The sequence below is a fragment of the Rhinopithecus roxellana genome, chromosome 5, assembly GCF_007565055.1.
Source record: "Rhinopithecus roxellana isolate Shanxi Qingling chromosome 5, ASM756505v1, whole genome shotgun sequence".
Taxonomy (NCBI): domain Eukaryota; kingdom Metazoa; phylum Chordata; class Mammalia; order Primates; family Cercopithecidae; genus Rhinopithecus; species Rhinopithecus roxellana.
The window spans coordinates 161,704,952-161,716,697 of record NC_044553.1 but is presented as its reverse complement, the minus strand read 5'-3'; the positions used below and the strand labels follow the sequence as shown (position 1 = coordinate 161,716,697).

Below are 11,746 nucleotides of genomic sequence, written 5' to 3'. Positions count from 1 at the left end.
GCCCGGCCCTGCCTTCCCAGCATCCCGGCTCCCTACGGCAAGCGGCGAGGCCCGAGCCCGCCGGGAGCTGGGAGCCGGGCGCGGGGCGGGGCGGCGCGCTGAGGTCAGCGCGGCAGTGGCCGGCCCCGCAGTGGTTGGCTGCGCCGGTGCTGGCCGCGCCCTGGTTGGCTGCGGGCCGCGGGGCTGGGCCGCCGGGTCGGGGCTGGGGTCGGGGCTCGGGCGCCGGCCGGGCTTGCGCAGCGCTAGGCTCCTCGCCGCTCCTAGTCTGCGGCGGCGGCGGCGGCGGCGGGGAGGGCGCGGCCGCGGGCGGGGCTGAGGGCGGTGGACGGCGGGGGCGCGGCGAGGCGGGGGCGGGCCGCCCGAGCGGGGAGGGCGGCGGCACCGAGGGGAGGAGAGCGGCCCATGGACCCGCGGGGCCAGGCGCCCCAGACTCTGCGCCGCCGGGACGGAGCCCAAAATGTCGGCCTAGGCCGGGGCGCGACGACGCGGACGGGGCGGCGAGGAGGCGCCGCTGCTGCCGGGGCTCGCGGCCCCCGAGCCCCCGAGGGCGCGCCCTGACGGACTGGCCGAGCGGGCTAGCGAGAGGCCGGCGCGTCGGGAGCGGGCCGCGCGGCACCATGTCGGCCAAGGTGCGGCTCAAGAAGCTGGAGCAGCTGCTCCTGGACGGGCCCTGGCGCAACGAGAGCGCCCTGAGCGTGGAGACGCTGCTTGACGTGCTCGTCTGCCTGTACACCGAGTGCAGCCACTCGGCCCTGCGCCGCGACAAGTACGTGGCCGAGTTCCTCGAGTGGGGTAAGTGCACGCCGGCAGGGCCGGCCCTGCGACCCCTGCGCCCCGTCCCGCGCACCCCCACGCCCGCCCGGGCAGACCCTGCCGCCCTCCTGCCCACCCAGCCGGTGGGCTTCGCCTCTTCTCGCCCCGGCAGCGCCCCCGGGACCGCTGCCTATCTTTCTCCAGCAGCTCCGTGCGCCCTCGTCCCTCCGCTAGCTCTTCATCCCTCCTTGCCCTCCCCAGTTTGGACATCCGCGTTCGATCGTCCCGCCCCCTCATCCTGCCCCTCGGAGCCACATCCTACGTTCCCACTCCCACCCCCTCCCCCCCACCGGGCCCTCGCCCTTGCCGCTTCCTAGATCCACCCTCCAAGTCTGGATATCATTTCCTGCAGCACTCCCTGGGATATCCGCCCCCGCCCCCCGCTTCTCGCCTTTGGGGTCCAGAGGCAGCGTGGAATTATTCGCTTTCCCCACCCCACGCTCCTCTGCGTTGTGGGGGCAGCTGGGTGTGCTTTCTGCATCTGTCTCGCCCACTGCCCCATGGGACCCCCTTGCATCTCCAGCGAGCCCAGCACTAACGGCCCCTCCTGGGTGACAGCCTGTCTACATCCCCTTGTTGGCCATAGCCTGAACACCCACTTTGCTGTAACACCTTCAAGGGAATTTTAAGGTTAAGGCTTTATTTTAAATAAACCGTGCAAGAGGACATTTTTGTTTCTTTTTAAATTCCAATTCTGCTAGACCTTTGTGATATTTGGAGGGGTAGTTGGAGCTATCACTTAAAAACTTTATCTGATTTTTGCATGCCTTCTCTAGTTAGTTCGGAATCTACGTTTTAATCATTGGTCAGCTAAATAACCGATTATGCTTTTTTAGGACAAAAATTTGGTTAAACCATTTAACGATAATTAGGATCCTAAAGACAAGTAAAAGCGCAGAGTGAAACTCTTTTACTTCATCTCTTCCTAACAGGGGTGTGCTGTCAAGACCCTCAGACTATCTCACCTAAAACCACTGAGTAGGAGGAGGAAATGCGTATGTTCAGGCCAGACCTATGAAAACCTTATCCTTGGGTCATTTGCGTCACTGGGCTAGGACTGTTCAGTTTGAACCAGTAATTTCTAATCTTTGTGGCTGATAAAGCTGATATTTATACGAAGAAACAAATGAAAGTGTTCCACAGTGAGGCCTCCTACTCTGCAAGATTGGTAACTGGAATTTGGAATTTTGTTTACAAATAAAACTTAAGTTGCAGTATTCTTTAGAGGGCTTGTATTGAGTTGCTCTGTAGTGAGATGTTACACACTATCTTGTGAGAGCAGCAGTAGAAAGAGGCCGTGAGATCAAGGACAGCCTGTGATGCTTTATTTCCGTGGGAACCACCATTTTTGGTTACTTATAGTATCAGTAAATCAAGAATATTTGCTTTCTAGCGTCCTTTGTCAGTGACATGATTTCCAACTGAATAATTAATTGACTTCACCATTGCTTTGAAAGTGAGTTCTTTGGTGCATGTTAAAATCTGAATATTTTGTTTCCAATTTCTTTCCTTTTTTTTGGAGACGGAGTCTTGCTCTGTGCCCACGCTGGAGTGCGGTGGCACTGATCTCGGCTCACTGCAAGCTCCAACTCCAGGGTCCAAGTAATTCTCCTGCCTCAAACTCCTGAGTAACTGGGACTACAGGCACGCGCCTCCATGCCCTGCTAATTTTTGTATTTTTAGTAGGGACGGGGTTTCACCGTGTTGGCCAGGCTGGTCTCATACTCCTGACCTCAGGTGATCCACCCGCCTCCGCCTCCCGAAGTGCTGGGATTCCAGGCGTGAGCCGCCGCGTCCGGCTTGTTGACCGCTCCTTTCTGATCACTCGGTCTTGAAACCCACACAGTTCCACTGTCAGGTTCAACTTGGTGCGCCACCTGTGGGTGTGACCGGGAGGAGGAAACAGAGAGAAAGGTGGTTTTGCTGGGAAGGTGGTGTCCCACTGGCCCCTGCCCCGATACCTAGAAGGAGATTAGTCTGAGGGCTGGGGCCCTGTGGGCCGTTGTGCAGCCACCGCTCTCCACCAGGCATTACTGGTGGGCTTCCCTGGAGGAAGCTCTTCTCAGCATGTGTGGAGGTCATGTTTTATGAGATCTGATCTTTCCAAATCTAAACAGGAACTGTGTGCTATAACATAGACATGTTTTCAGAGTTGTATTTTGGCTCTTTGGAAATTGTGATTACAAACTACATTATTCTCTTAGGAACTCAGTTTGCACAAAAGTCTAAATTTTCAGTTATAGAGAAGAATGAACTTAGAAGGTGGTGTTTTAATGAAATATCAATATATTTTACAAGTATTTAAACTCATTTATGTTAACATATACATCATTGTAACTCTGAAGTGGTGTATTTCTAGTTAACGTGTGTGCAGTTAGTATTTAATGTTGCTTGGAATTGCCTAGTTGTTTCGACTGGAAAGCACAGAATAATGCTTTTGAATACAACTGTTTATAGAGCAATATTAGGTACTCTAACTTTCAATTACTTCTGCTCAGGAAACACATATAGGCTGTCAATGAGTGGACTATTCAATTTTTGGATTCACCACTCCGTGACATTTGAAACCTCTGATACGTGGATTACTGCCATGTGGAAAAGCCAGCCTTTCCCCACTTCCCAAATCTTGCCAGGTATCTAATGACCATTATGGAGAATTCTTGAAACTTAAGGAAGAAAAGTAGCTGATTCAGCCCAGATTTGGAGGCTTAATGGGGACTATGTGAGGAAATTTGGAAAGTATAGGTAGTAAACTTTTTAAGTTCTAAAGGAAAATTGTGGCTTGGTGTGGTGGCTCATGCCTGTAATCCCACCACTTTGGGAGGCCAAGGTGGAGGATTGATTGAACCCAGGAGGACAAGACCAGCCTGAGCAACCTGACAAAACCCAGTCTCTATAATAAATGTAAAACTAAAATGTTATAAAAATGTAAAAATTAGCTGGGCATGGTGGCGCACACCTGTGGTCCCAGTTACTCTGGAGTCTGAGGTGGGAGGATCACTTGAGCTAGGGAGGTCAAGGCTTCAGTTAGCAGTGATCCTGCCACTACACTCCAGCCTGGGCGACAGAGTGAGACCCTGTCTCAAAAATAAATAAAAGATGATTATTTTTGGCTCATACTTTCTTATCACCACAGTGGTTGAATGGGACAAGAGTCATGTCAACTTTTTTTTTTTTTGAGATGGAGTCTCACTCTGTCACCCAGGCTGGAGTGCAGTGGCAAGATCTCAGCTCACTGCATGCTCTGCCTCCCAGGTTCATGCCATTCTTCTGCCTCAGCCTCCCAAGTAACTGGGACTACAGGCACCCACCACCATGCCCGGCTAATTTTTTGTTTTGTTTTGTTTTGTTTTTTGAGACGGAGTCTCGCTCTGTCACCCAGGCTGGAGTGCAGTGCTGTGATCTCGGCTCACTGCAAGCTCTGCCTCCTGGGTTCACGCCATTCTCCTGCCTCAGCCTCCTGAGTAGCTGGGACTACAGGCCCCTCCACCACACCCGGCTAATTTTTTCTATTTTTAGTAGAGACGGGGTTTCATTGTGTTAGCCAGGATGGTCTCGATCTCCTGACCTCGTGATCCACCCACCTTGGCCTCCCAAAGTGCTGGGATTACAGGTGTGAGTCACCGCGCCTGGCCGAGTCATTTCAACTTTCATTGTAAGTTTTTGTCTTTAATTTTCCTATAGCTTGATTGGTTTCGGGACCTTAATGCTGTGCTTTGCATGTATATTTCTTTTCTTTTCTTTTCTTTTCTTTTTTGAGACGGAGTCTCACTCTGTTGCCCAGGCTGGAGTGCAGTGGTGCAATCTTGGCTCATTGCAAGCACCGCCTCCCGGGTTCAAGCAATTCTCTGCCTCAGCCTCCCAAGTAGCTGGGACTACAGGCACCTGCCACCATGCCTGGCTAATTTTTGTATTTTTAGTAGAGATGGGGTTTTACTATCTTAGCCAGGCTGGTCTTGAACTCCTGACCTCATGATCCACCTGCCTTGGCCTCCCAAAGTGCTGGGATTACAGGCATGAGCCACCATGCCCAGCCTTGCATGTATATTTCTTTAAGCTATTTTTGAAAATATCTTGATACATTTGAAGGGGAACATAAACTTTATAGTTTCCAAATGTAAATAACAACAAATACGGACAACCCAATGAGATGAATTTGTTGTCTTTCATCTTTGTCATATACAAATATTGTCTCCGGTGTTAAATATTTTTCCCACATCTTATTTGTAACAGCTAGTGTTGCATTTGGATGGAGCTGATGTTTGAAATCCTAGCCTATGAGCATTGGACAGGCCCCAGTGGTCTTCTGCCCTGGCTGCTGGTCTGCCCTGCAGACCAGGAGGGAGGCCTCGGGGTTGATGCTGGTGTGGACACGCGTCACAGAGGCAGAACATGGGTTTCCAGTTCCCAGTCCGGGGCATCTTGTTTCGCGATGTGCTTCCTCTTCATGAACAGAATTAATCCACCCAGTGTTCTGGGTGGTTCCTCATTTGTGGCTTTTCTCACCAGGAGTGTGACAGTATCTTCTCAGAGTCCTCCTCTATGGATGTGAATGCCCGTAGCTGTTAGTGTGGGGATGGCCAGCCCAAGGTGTGAGTGGGATGACGCCACCGAATTTAATAAGTAAGGGTTAACTGGCACGGTGCTAAACATCTCATAAACAGTGCTGGGATTACAGGCAGGGAGCCACTGTGCCTGGCTCAGATACATTTTATCTTAATGATTTCTCTGGATAGAATGTTTGCATAACATGGGAACACTTTTTAAAAATAACAGACTTAAGAAATAGATCTTTTCAGTAAGATCTGAATTATAGGGAAATGCTAGGATTGCATGATAAAAATTAGGTTATAGTATAATTTAGATCATGTAGATTCTATGGTAGCTGTTTGATACTGACTATAATAGCATGAGGTAGGATAGCTGAAACCATTAAACATTAACAACCCAGCCCTATCTTTTCTGTCTTAAAACTGCAGGCCGGGTGTGGTGGCTCACACCTGTAATCCCAGCACTTTGGGAGGCCAAGGTGAGTGGATCAGGAGTTTGAGACCAGCCTGGCCAACAAGGTGAAAACCCGTCTCTACTAAAAAATTCAAAAATTAGCCGGATGTGGTGGCACGAGTAGTCCCAGCTACTCGGGAGGCTGAGGCAGGAGGATCTCATGAACCCAGGAGGTGGAGGTTGCAGTGAGCTGAGATTGCGCCACTGTACTCCAGCCTGGGCAACAGAGCAAGACCCTGCGTCCAAAGAAAAAAAACCCATTCCTTCCATGATAGTTGGGCTTTACAGTGAACAGCATCTATCTTAAATCTAGATTTCAAAGAAATAAAATTGGATTTGAAGAAATAGTTCTCACTTCAGGATACCACTGTGTGAGCTACCTGAAAAATTAAAATGTGCAGTGAATTGCCCTTCAAGCAGAATACTCAAATGCATGTAAATTACAGAACTCACAACACTGCAGGGTTGACAGAGAGTGCCTCTGCTTGCCTCCACCCTCCCTCTTGTCACCAAGCCAGGTGCCCTTAGATATCTCCTGTTTGTGCTGACATTAGTGATGCTGGATAAACAGGCAGGCACACAGGACTGTTAATTCCAAACTATATTAAATACAGTGAAACTGTCAAATGCTTTTCTCTGAAAAGAGAGAAAGCTTTTTTTTTTTTTTTTTTTTTTTTTTTTGCTGGAAGAGACCAAAAACAATGTTACCATGTAATCTCATCCCAAAACATACCTGTTAGTCCTATAACATAATACCTATTAGTCCTTGACCATGTTTGTTTTATTCTTAGATTCTTAGTGTTATGGGACGACAGTATATTATGGTTACCTTAAATTTGTATGAGAAGCTCACAGAAAGGCTCTCTTGCTGATGAGAATGGATGAGAGGGAACACACTCTCCTTAAATCTAAAATCAGAAGTGTTTTGGCAGTGTGAACTGTGTGTAGTAATCTTTCTTCCCCGCCCCCCCCCCCCCCCCCCATAGACTAGCCACTAACTAGGAGATAAAGGTCAAGTTTCAATTTGATTTTAAACAATCTGTGTTGGGGGTTAGGTTTTTGGTTAGTTTTATTGATTGGTAGGTAACTGTGGCAACAAAATTGTTTTTTGATTAAAACTGCAAAAAGAATCGATATGTAATAGAGAACTTTGGATTTTTGTTTTTCTTAGGAATTAGAAATTCAAAGATAACTTTGAATGGAATGATATAATTTCATTCAAATTCTGTACTTGGATTGGAATCTCTTTGGAGAACAGTTGGGACCTACTGTAAGGTGATTCCCAGTGTTAATTTAGATGATGATTTCCCTGACCTCCAAAATCGCAGACTTGTAGGTTGGAAGACTGTTAGGAATTTTTTTTCCCCCTAAGACAAGGTCTTGCTCTGTTACCAAGGCTGGAGTGTAGTGACTCTATCATGTCTCACTGTGGCTTTGACCTCCCAGGCTCAGGCAGTCCTCCAGTCTTAAGCCTCCTGAATAGCTGGGACTATAGGCATGCACCCCTAAACCTGGCTAAATTTTTATTTTCTGTGGAAACAAGGTCTTGCTGTGTTGCCCAGGGTGGAATTGAACTCAGGCTCAAGTAATCCTCCTATCTTGGCCTCCCAAATGTTGGGATTATAACCATGAGCCACTGCGCTCCGCTGTGTTAGGAATTTGGGGAGGTCGTATGAACCTGCCCTCCAGCCTGCTCCCCACTCCCCTTGGGTAAACTAGGTTCTGAGCATTTTCCCTGTTTCTAGGGGAGCTGCCCTCTAACCAGCGTTTCTTTCCTTCACAGGACTGTGGTCAGCCTCAAGCCTCCTTGCAGGTGCCTGCTTTGAAATATCTTTATTTTATTTTAGCCTTTTCTTTCTATTCTCATTGTTAGTGACCTAGCTAAAGCTCTCAAGTCCTCAGGCCTAAATGAATGCCTTTCCCACTTGAAGTTTTAAATACGTCTGCCAGATCAGTCTCAAACTCTCTTCATCACTTCGCCTTTCCAAAACTGCAATGCCTTCATATTCTGTTGCCTTTAAAATTAAAAGTTTGATATCCACAATTCAGTATTAGAATTTGAAATTGACCCCAAAAGACGCATCTAATCTTAGTTTTAGAAGTTAAGGTTATGGCCAGGTGCAGTGGCTCATGCCTGTAATCCCAGCACTTTGGGAGGCCGAGGTGGGCGGATTACAAGGTCTATAGTTCGAGACCAGCCTGGCCAACATGGTCAAACCCCATCTCTATTAAAATACAAAAATTAGCCGGGCTGGTGGCGCACGCCTGTAATCCCAGCTACTCAGGAGGCTGAGGCAGGAGAATCGTTTAAACCCAGGAGGCAGAGGTTGCAGTGAGCTGAGGTCGTGCCATTGCTCTCCAGCCTGGGCAACAAGAGCAAAATTTTGTCTCAAATTTAAAAAAAGTTAAGGTTAACAACACTTCCCACCATGCCCCGTGGGGTGATTTTCTTTAAATATAGTTTAGCTTTTATCAGTGTAATGTATTTACTTAGTTTTGGAAACCAAGCAGTACTACTGGGTTGTAATGCAAGATAGCAGTCCCTCTACCAGTTGCTTGCTCTGCGCTCCAACTTCCCACAGACTGCCACTTTTAACTCCTCTGTTTCTACTTATCATTTTAGTTAGGATCACATTTAGCTGCCAGTAATGGAGAACAAAGTGACAGTGACTTAAATAAAATCAGGTTGATTTCTCTCACGTGAAGTTGACGTGTCAGCAGTCAGTGCTGGTTGGACGGCCTTGCTCCAAGAAGCCTCCAGGGCTGTGGCCTTTTCCCACCCTCAGGCCACCATCTGAGACGGTGGCCATCCCACCCTCCTTCAGCCAAGCAGGCCGAGGGTGGGATGTTACTATAGAAGAACCATGGATATTGGTGGGTGCTGAGCAATGCCTGCCTTAAATTTCATGTTTCTGTATAGCATGCTGGTACTGCTAATTTCTGATTTTTCCATTTTAGACATTGTCTGCTGACTTCTGCTGTAGAAGAGGCTTTAGAACTGTTCTACATTCTCCCTCCACTGCCTGAAACACATTCACCCCTTGCTCTTTTTCTCTGTCCCAAATATGTTTATATAATTTTGTTTAAATTGATATTCAGTGTCTACACTGTTTTTATTAGGTAACTGTCTTCACAGCTAAGCCATGTAAGATACAATTTACTAAGGGAAATGTTTTTGTGTTACTGGAATGAATTTTCTTTATTTTCTTTTTTTTTTCTTGTAATAATCCCATGGAGTAAATTTTTTTTTTTTTCTTTTTGGAGACAGAGGCTCACTGTGTTGCCCAGGCTGGAGTGCAGTGGCATGATCTCGGCTCACTGCAGCCTCCGCCTCCTGGGTTCAGGTGATTCTCCTGCCTCAGCCTCCTGAGTAGCTGGGATTACAGGCACCCGCCATCACGCCTGGCTAATTTTTGTGCTTTTAGTACAGATGGGGTTTCACCATGTTGTCCAGGCTGGTCTTGAACTCCTGACCTCCAGCAGTCCACCCACATTGGCCTCCGAAAGTGCTAGGATTACAGGAGTGAGCAGTGGCTCCCGGCCGAATTTTCTTTAGCTTGGTTTTCAGTGTACAGTCATGAATTTAGTGCCAGGCGTTTAACTAGAACTCCTCCATTAAACACCTCAAATAATCTTACCACCTTCATCCCTTCCAGACCTGCCACTTCTCTGCTTCAGCCTGGGCTGTGTGTCCTGCAGGCCTGCTACGGAGCAGTCCTTGGAGTGCTTTTCATTCCTTGCAGGGATTATTTGTGTCTCTTTCCTCTGTTGAATTCCCTTTTCTGGATTCTGTGTCTTTTATCTTTCGGTGGAGTGAATCTTCTAGTAGCTTCCTGAGAAAGAATTCATCGGAGGTAGATTTTTTGAACCAGGTCTGTCTGAAAATGCTCTTTCTTTTGTGTGTTTGGAGATGGAGTCTTACTCTGTCGCCCTGGCTGGAGGGCAGTGGCGCGATTTGAGCTCACAGGAACCCCTACCTCTCAGGTTCAAGTGATTCTCGTGCCTCTGCCTCCCGAGTAGCTGGGATTACAGGCGTGCACTGCCACGCCTGGCTAATTTTTGTATTTTTAGTGCAGACAACGTTTTGCCATGTTGGCCAGGCTGGTCTTGAACTCCTGCCTCAAGTGATCCGCCCACCTCAGCCTCCCAAAGTGCTGGGATTACAGGCGTGAGCCACTGTGCCGGGCCTTGTTCTGAGTTTTTAAGGAGAAGTTCTCAACTTTATCTTCTAGTTTTTACATTGAATTTTTGTTTGTTTGTTTTTGTTTTTGATTTGAGACAGAGTCTCGCTCTGTCACCGAGGCTGGAGTACAGTGGCGTGATCTTGGCTCACTGCAACCTCTGCCTCCCAGGTTCAAGCAATTCTCTGCCTCAGCCTCCCGAGTAGCTGGGATTACAGGTATCCGCCACTGTGTCCAGCTAAGTTTTGTATTTTCGGTAGAGATGAGGTTTCACCGTGTTGGCCAGGCTGGTCTCAAACTCCTGACCTTGTGATCCACCCGCCTCGGCCTGCCAAAGTGCTGGGCTTACAGGCGTGAGCCACCGCGCCCAGCCAAGAACACTTAAAAATGAAAGATACAATGTCAGAAACAAAAATTCAATGTAAGGCCGGGCGCGGCGGCTCACGCCTGTAATCCCAGCACTTTGGAGGCCGAGGCGGGCGGATCACCTGAGGTCAGGAGTTTGAGACCAGACTGGCCAACATGGGGAAACCCTGTCTCTACTAAAAATACAAAAACTAGCCGGGCATGGTGGCCGGTGCCTGTAATCCCAGCTACTCTGGTGGCTGAGGCAGGAGAATCGCTTGAACCTGGGAGGCAGAGGTTGCAGTGAACTGAGATCACGCCATTGCACTCCAGCCTGGGTGACAGAGAGAGACTGTCTCCAAAAAAAAGTGTTGTCGTTCTCAGTCTTCCTTTTTATAACATCCTCTTTCTGTTTCATGAAGGCAATGTGTTTTAGACACATTTCTCTTTGTTTAATGTTTTATTGATTCCTGCACACGTTTGTCATGTAGATGTTTCCCTTTGCCTCCTATCTTGTCTGTTTCTTGCACTTTCTTTTTCACCTGTTTTCTACTTTGATCATTCTCTTTGTTAGAGGTGTTTTTCTGAAAATCTGGTGATTATTGACTGTCTTTCCATGATTATGAGTGGGCCGATTGGAAACTCCCTGTATGCATGGGGCAGACTTTTAAGTGTTGAGTCTCACCATCAGGAAATAGAGCGTGGACCCTGCCAATTTGAGGGCCACTACCAGAAGTTAATGATAGAATTCTTTATTTTGGGGCTGTAAGTCTCCCCAGAGAGAAGTTTCCAGCCTCCTGCTTGGGGTTTAGGGGTGGGGGCATAGCTGTCGGTTTCTGGTAAGGTGGCTGAGGTGGATGGAGGAGGGCTAATGGGGGAGGATCTAACTGCTTTTCCTATGGACTTGAAGTGGGTGCTCTTTTCTGCCCATTAACCACAGGCCTTCAGCGATCTGAGCGCCTCTTCTCATTCCCCAGTCTCGTTGCCCCTGCTGCCCAGTTAAGTTCTGGTTTTCTGGCTTTGCTGAGTTAGATACCACTCATCGGTTTGCTTTTTCCCACTGTGCAAAATTGTGTTGACATTTCTAGTCTGCTGTCGTCCCTTGTCATTCACTTAGCAAATATTTTTTTTTTTGAGGCGGAGTCTCACTCTGTCGCCCAGGCTGGAGTGCAGTGGCCGGATCTCAGCTCACTGCAAGCTCCGCCTCCTGGGTTTACGCCATTCTTCTGCCTCGGCCTCCCAAGTAGCTGGGACTACAGGCGCCCGCCACCTCGCCCCGCTAGTTTTTTGTATTTTTTTTTTCTTTTTTTTTTTTTTTTTAGTAGAGACGGGGTTTCACCGTGTTAGCCAGGATGGTCTCGATCTCCTGACCTCGTGATCTGCCCGTCTCGGCCTCCCAAAGT

The 11,746-nt window shown here is 48.4% G+C and overlaps 1 protein-coding gene across 3 annotated transcripts in view; it reads left to right on the top strand.

Annotated features, from left to right (window-relative positions):
- The first annotated feature begins 210 nt into the window (after window positions 1-210).
- Window positions 211-11,746, top strand: part of CDC42BPB (CDC42 binding protein kinase beta) — a 134,019-nt gene continuing 122,483 nt past the window's right edge. For all 3 annotated transcript variants that reach the window (XR_004057395.1, XM_010353708.2, XM_030931068.1), the window contains exon 1: window positions 211-792. Coding sequence is in view for 2 of the 3 variants with exons in the window: in XM_010353708.2 (XP_010352010.2) it covers window positions 618-792 (175 nt within the window). In the remaining variant the exon portion in view is untranslated. The remainder of the gene's footprint in view (window positions 793-11,746) is intronic.